This window comes from Propithecus coquereli, unplaced genomic scaffold (assembly GCF_000956105.1).
Source record: "Propithecus coquereli isolate 6110/MARCELLA unplaced genomic scaffold, Pcoq_1.0 Scaffold11, whole genome shotgun sequence".
Classification (NCBI taxonomy): domain Eukaryota; kingdom Metazoa; phylum Chordata; class Mammalia; order Primates; family Indriidae; genus Propithecus; species Propithecus coquereli.
Genome location: NW_012134969.1, coordinates 11418870 through 11425875, shown reverse-complemented (window position 1 = coordinate 11425875; position 7006 = coordinate 11418870). Strand labels below are relative to the sequence as shown.

The window sequence follows — 7006 nt, the reverse complement described above, 5'->3', positions numbered from 1 at the left end:
AATTTCTTTCTAATTTTAGTAGAGACGGGGTCTCGCTCTTGCTCAGGCTGGTTTCAAACTCCTGAGCTCAAACAATCCGCCCGCCTCAGCCTCCCAGAGAGCTAGGATTACAGGCGTGAGCCACTGCGCCAGGCCAAGACATTGTTGAAAATAGGAAAAAGGAGGGAGGGGGATGTGCAAAATTCCCCATGGCTTCGCACCATTCTAGCAAAATCACTGTTAACATTTTCATACTTTCTTTCCTATCTTTTTTTAAACATAAGGTTTTTTTATTTCACTCTTACAAAATTGTGATTATATTCTCTATGTGCTCACTGAGTTTTCCAGTTTACCGATAATTCTGCTGAATGGTTGCTTTAGATTTTCCAGAGAAAGACTTTTTAAATCCTTAAATTCCCACAATATTCTAGAAGACCATTCATGACCACCTGCTTTTTCCTTATTCATTTTGGACGTCTTTTTTTTTTTTTTTTTTAATACTGTGGGTGAAATTGTATGTTTGATGCTGGAGACACAAAGAAGAAAAGATGTGGTTCTTATTTTCTAATGGGGAGAAAAACTAGGCATTTAAACAATGAAGATACAGTTAGATGGTGGAACTGAGTACAAAGTATAAGCAGAGATGCTACTAAGATTGAGGGCTAGGCTCTGTGGAAGGAAGGACTCACAGGGGAGGTAGTACTTGCACTGAGACATGAAGGATGAGTAGACATTTGCTCAAGCCAAGGGGCTCTACATAGAAAAGCTTAGAGGGATGAGGGAATCTGTGGTACTCATGCCAGAGAGTAAAATTGGGTGGAGGGAGGAGACTGGGAAGGAATCATATCATAAAAATCATTATGTGTCTTGCAAAGGAGTTTAGATTTTTTATCCTATCAATATTGGGATTGCATTGAGGAATTTTCACAGGAAATGAGGGAATTCATTATTTATGATAAAATGATACCTTTTGCAGTAGTTTTCTCCCCCAATTCCAATGTGAAATGTTTTGTAAACAGCAAAACATTATTAAAAATGTTATGCATTGTTATTCCCTATTTCTCAACATCCCCAGCCCCCACCCTGGCTCCATATTTTATTAATGGCTTTGAGAAAGCTCTTCATTTCCTTCATGAATTTTGAAGTCCCTTTACTCTTTCTACTTGTTATAGCTTAGCATTATTTTATGAAAATAGAAGATTTCCAAGCTCTCGAGGATTTTTGGGGGTTTGTCTTTGTTTTTTTGCAGATAAAATTTATTTTAAAGAGCCAGATTAAGAGCAAATGTTAGAGATTTAAGACTTTAAGAGTTACTTTTAAGAAGCTGGGCATGTTAGAGATTGAATCCTAATTTTGAAGAAGCTTTTTTTCTTTTAAAAAAAATTTTTTTCTGATATCTAAGAAGAATTTTTCTTTTTTTAATACCCAGATTTGATTTCACTTTAGTTGTATTTTATATACCCTCCCAATCCTGTGCTGAAATTAAGTTCTTTTTCAACAAACAGGTACAAGGTATATTTAATTAGTGAATAATGATATTTAAGTTTATATTAGGAAGGAAGTGATGGTCCAACTAATTGCTGAAGTTTGTTTGCAAATCATACTCACTCTACTGTTTCATCATACTCGATAGAGATCAATACATAGCCTGAGAAAATAACTGGGATAAAGCTTTCAGTTAGCATTTTGTTAAAAAATAGTGCCAAGTAAATTTCAGAATTATAAAACTACATTAGTAACAAGATTTTATGGTTTATATCTTATTTAACAAAAGATCATGTTTGTGACTCCGTGTTTTCCCCCAAGTTAACAACTCTCAGTTTTCTTGGCATCTTGTTCCTTCATCTGGCAGGCTCCATGGAAGTTTTTAAAATGAAAGAAATTAGTCTTTTGTTTTAAATATTTTATTTGGAACTTTAGTGAAATCTGACTCATACCCATGTCTGTTTAAAGTTTTTAAATTGAAGTTAAAACAGACATAGAAATGAGTACAAAGGGAATCAAAACAGAACAAAGAAAATCCATGTCTTATGAATGCCAGCCGATCTGGAAATAAGATTGACTTGAACCATAAAAGATCCATCACTTTTATATTCTGGTCCTGGAGATTGCCCTGCCCCTGGTCGCTGCATTAATGTCTTTCCAGCTGCGCTCCCACACCCATATCTCATAGGACCATAGCTTTCAAGCCACAGTGTTGGATAGGCCTCCGCTTCTATTCCTTACCTGAAGGTCTTGGGACCCAGATTCCCCACTTGGGCTGGGGGATCCTCAGAATTACTCTAGCAGTGATCTTATGAGTTAAATAGGTTTTGCATATTAGCTTGGGAACTTAACTATCATTTTTAATATTGTTTATATGAGAACATGTGTTTTAAATTCCAAAACAGATTTATCAAATATTTAGAACATAATTATTTGCACGTTATCAGCTACTTATATATCTAATGTCAATAAAGCAGAGGCATATAATAATTTCATTAGTTCTTATGATGTCATGGCCATTGCAAAGAAGCCAGTGATAACATAGGGGAAGAATACAAAATGCAAGGAGCATATTGCACCCCACTTTTATATTATTTATTATACAGACATTATCACTGAAACTGAAGATTTAATCTACAACTGCAACATAAAAAATCATACTATTTGTGTATTTTTTTCTCTCCTGGGCTTCCTTTTTGTACTAGTTAATATATACTTATAATTTTGGAGATAATTGCAATCATAGCAGAAATACAAGTTTGTATTTGACATTATCTGTACGGCTATGAAGTTTATATATTAATCATTTTAAATTATATAATGGGAATATATCTAGATTTCATATACTGTATAGTATATGTTGCCATTGTTTTTATATTTGCAAAAATATTAAATTCCTAAAAATGATACCCAATTTGTGTGCTCAATATTTCTTTACCATTTGCTAGAGTATAATTTTCCAGTTAATTACATATGGTGTTCAAAAGATTAAGTAAGGTCTTTTTCATATTAAGAGGAAAAAAAATGTTCTTTAAGCTAAAGTAATAAGATAGCTTCACTTAAATTGTTTATTCTGCTTTTGTTATACAAAGTAAGTCATAGAAAGTCCAAGATACAAATTTACATGTAATTGTATTGGAAATATTGCTTTTGACACTTTACCAACCTTTTGTCTTTTTTAAAGTATTTTTATGAGTTCCCAAAGTAGTGTTCATTATTTATAAAATGGACAGAAGAAAAAAATTCCTCATAATCCTACCACCCAGAGATTACTGACATTTTTGTATCGTTTTCTAATCTTTGTTCTCAATTTCCTTTACTCATATGAGACCATTTAATTCTGGATCTGACCCTTTTCACTTAACATAAGAAAATACTTATGCTATAATGTTATAACGTTGGTGCAGCAGCTTAGGCTAGTGTTTTAGGAGTAGCCAGTGGTTTTGTAGCCAGCTCGCCTGGGTTCAAATTCTGGCCTCAGCTCTTCTTAGTTGTGTAACCTTGGGTAAGTTACTTTACCTCTTGTGTCAGCTTCCCCGTATGTCAAATGGAATGTTACTGGTACATACTAAATATATGGGGCTTTTATGAGAAATTAATGAGTTAGTATTTGTAAAGCTCTTTGATAGTGCCTGGCTCATGCAATGTACTATGTTTTTTACTATCATTTTGTTAATTACGTAACAGTATATTGATGAACCCATCTGCTCCCTTGTTATTGAACATTTCAATTCTCTATAATTTTTACCAGCCTTAGTGTATTAACTTACAACCACTTCCAAATATAACTGATGTGAGTTTTTTATGTTGTCAAATACTTACACTGTATGGGTACTCCTTAAGGATTATTCAGCAAGGTATACATTGAGAATAAAAACTAAGAATTTTTAAGAGTCCAGTCCAAAACTAAATAAGTGAGTGGGAGAGAAAGTAGTTGTTTATGAGACTCTCTAGGGGGGAAAAAAACCACAATTAATGAAGTTTTGGAGTTGAAATCAAGCACTATGAAAATGGCTGTCATTTAAAAATATTTCTCCTACTGTTGCATAGATACTCAGTTTAAGTTAGACTTATCTAAATTGCCTGAATATTACTTTAAGAACAAGAATTAGAGTAACTGCATTGTTCCCTCATTTTTTTTACACTTCTTAGGTTGTCCCTCTCTCCTCTTTCCATTGTATCTGCTGGTCCTTATCTTCATGCTGAAGGACCTCACTTTTCCAGAACAGAAGCAATGTAGCATAATGGTTAAGACAATGGATTGGGGCTAGATCTTGGCTTACCCATTTATTAGCTGTGTGACCATGGTAAAGTTACTTAATCTCTCTCAGCCACAATTTCCTCATTTGTAAAATGTGAATAATAGTAGCTACTTTATAAAGTTGTGAGGATTAAATGAGATAATTTAGGGCCTCGTACACGGTAAACACTCAGAAGATGTTAGCTACTGTTATCATTTTCACTCATATAATTATCACCACTACTTCTACCCACAGCTCTACCGTTTGACTACCGACCCCATCTCTTCCTCTATTTCCTGTTATGCTTGAACAGAAACCTCATTACCAGGACATAGGCTTTCTTACACACTTCTCCTTGGAGGTTATTCCTTTTCTCATATCCAGCACTTGTTTCATAAAATTAAGAGGTCAACATTCACAGTTTCTCATTCCTACTTTAAAACTTTCTCTAATTTATTAACTATTCCACCTACTTTGGAGTTCACAAAATTCTATATCACCTTGTCTTAATCATCTACTCATTTTATAGTCACTTTCCTATGTTCATAAATCATAAGCTCTATGGAAGTTATATCCTGAGCAACTAGGTCTATGGCTGGCATATAGCAAAGATTCAGTAAGTATTTTTTGAACTAATAAATGAAGGACTGTGGCCCCTACCTCAAAACTTTCTTTCTGCTTTAAGTTTCACTTTTAGAGGTAACTTATGGACATCCCTATGTTAATTTTCTATTGTTGCTATAACAAATTACTACAAAGTTGGTACCTTAAAACAACACAGATTTATTACTATATACTTCTGTAGGTCAGAGTCTGAAATGGGTTTCACTGGGCTAAAATCAAAGTGTCAGAAGGGCTTAGTTCCTTCTGGAGGCTCTAGAGGAGAATCTGTTTCTTTTCCTTTTCTAGCTTCTAGAGATTGCCTGCATTCCTTGGTTCGTGGGCCCCTTCCATCTTCAAAGCCAGCAATGGCCTTGAGCCTTTCTCATGTTGCATCACTCACTCTGACTCTCCCGCCTCCCTCTTTCACTTATAATGAGCCTTGTGATAACGTTGGGCCTACTAGGTAATCCAGGATTTTCTCCCCATTTTGAGGTAGATGGTTAGCAGCCTCAATTCCAACTGTAAACTTAATTCCCCCTTGCTGTGTAACATAACACAGTCATAGGTTCCAAGGACTGGGACAGGGAGGTCTTTGGGAGGGGTCATTGTTCTGCCTACTACAGTCCATATCTGATACCTTTTCTACATATAGTTCCTTATCTTCTCAATTCCAATTAATTTACTTCTATTCTACTTTAGTCATTCATGGCCCCACTTTAGATTTTTCCATTGCTCAAAACTGACCCAATTCTGAAATCTGAAACTTCAGAATTCAATTTTCTTTTCTTTTCTTTTCTTTTCTTTTCTGAGATAGAGTCTCACTCTGTTGCCGGGGCTAGAGTGCTATGGCGTCAGCCTAGCTCACAGCAACCTCAAACTCCTGGGCTTAAGCAATCTTCTGCCTCAGCCTCCTGAGTAGCTGGGACTATAGGCATGCACCACCATGCCCAACTAAAAACTGTATATTTTTAGTTGTCCAGCTAATTTCTTTCTATTTTTTTTTAGTAGAGACGGGGTCTCACTCTTGCTCAGGCTGGTCTTGAACTCCTGACCTCGAGCGATCCTCCTGCCTCGGCCTGTCAGAGTGCTACAGAATTTAATTTTCTATCACAATTTCTAATCCTTCTATGTTTTGGAAAACTACACAGGGGCTAGTTTATAAAGGCCTTATTTACTAGATGAAGTAGTCTGAATTTGATCCTGAGCAAAGTGGGAAGTCAATGCAGAGTTTTGTTAAGGAAAAAAAGAAAAGAATGATCCAAAGCCAAGGAAATCAGCCTTTAAATATGAGAATATTGAATTAATCATATGTCTTATGTACTAATCTTTTTTCCCTTTAATCTAATTTTTATTAGAAAAATGAAGAGGGAAAGCATGGATCCTTAGGAAATAATGAAGAAGTGGCCAGAGTATCTACTGATAAAAAACAGGTGAATTTTTATGATTTTTTAAAAAAGATATACATGTTCATAATAACAAAGCAGAAGGCATAGTATAAAGTAGAATAAAATTCCCTCCTATATTCAAGCTCCCCATTCCTATTTCCAAGGGAGTTTTTTTATATACTCTTCTAAAAATATTCAGTGCCTTTACAAGACTATATGTCTCTCCTTTTTAAAAAGAAAAGTACAGATGGGATTAGTCTATGATATGCTCCTATATCTTGCCTTTTTATTTTTAATTTTCAAATTAACTCTTGACACCTTCTAATATTAGTTCATATAGATGTGTTGAGAAACACTCTTCCTTAGTTCTCTCACACTACCACACATCCTGCTGGTTATGCCAAGAATGCAAAGCCCTAACTGCTCTTTATTTGGGCCATTTCTCAGAGTTGTATTTGCAGCGAACATCCTTGAGAGTTGAGGTAATGTCTCCCTCCAGGACAAAGAGCAAATCGGCTTACTGTTTGCTATGAAACGGCAGGATCCCCAAGTTCAGTGTTCCTCTCCTATAACACAACCCACTGTGTGTCCAGGCAGCCATCTGTGCCCATCTGGATTACCTCTCATGGGGCTTGAGGGCAAAACAGTTCCATGCATGATACTCATATTGCTTGCTGTGTTGTGAATAATAAAGTCCTTTGTTTCTGACCAGGAGTTTCATGTCTTCTGCTAATATCCACGAAACAGTAAAAGGTGAACTAATTAGTTGGTAAGCCGGGTAAAATCAAAGCCCAGACCTGAAAGATGAATCTT

At 35.5% G+C, this 7006-nt stretch overlaps 1 protein-coding gene across 1 annotated transcript in view; it reads left to right on the top strand.

Annotated features, from left to right (window-relative positions):
* Positions 1-7006, top strand: part of CDADC1 (cytidine and dCMP deaminase domain containing 1) — a 37566-nt gene that overhangs the window by 2026 nt on the left and 28534 nt on the right. The window contains exon 3 of the mRNA XM_012648677.1: positions 6164-6238. Within this exon, the coding sequence (XP_012504131.1) occupies positions 6164-6238 (75 nt within the window). The remainder of the gene's footprint in view (positions 1-6163; positions 6239-7006) is intronic.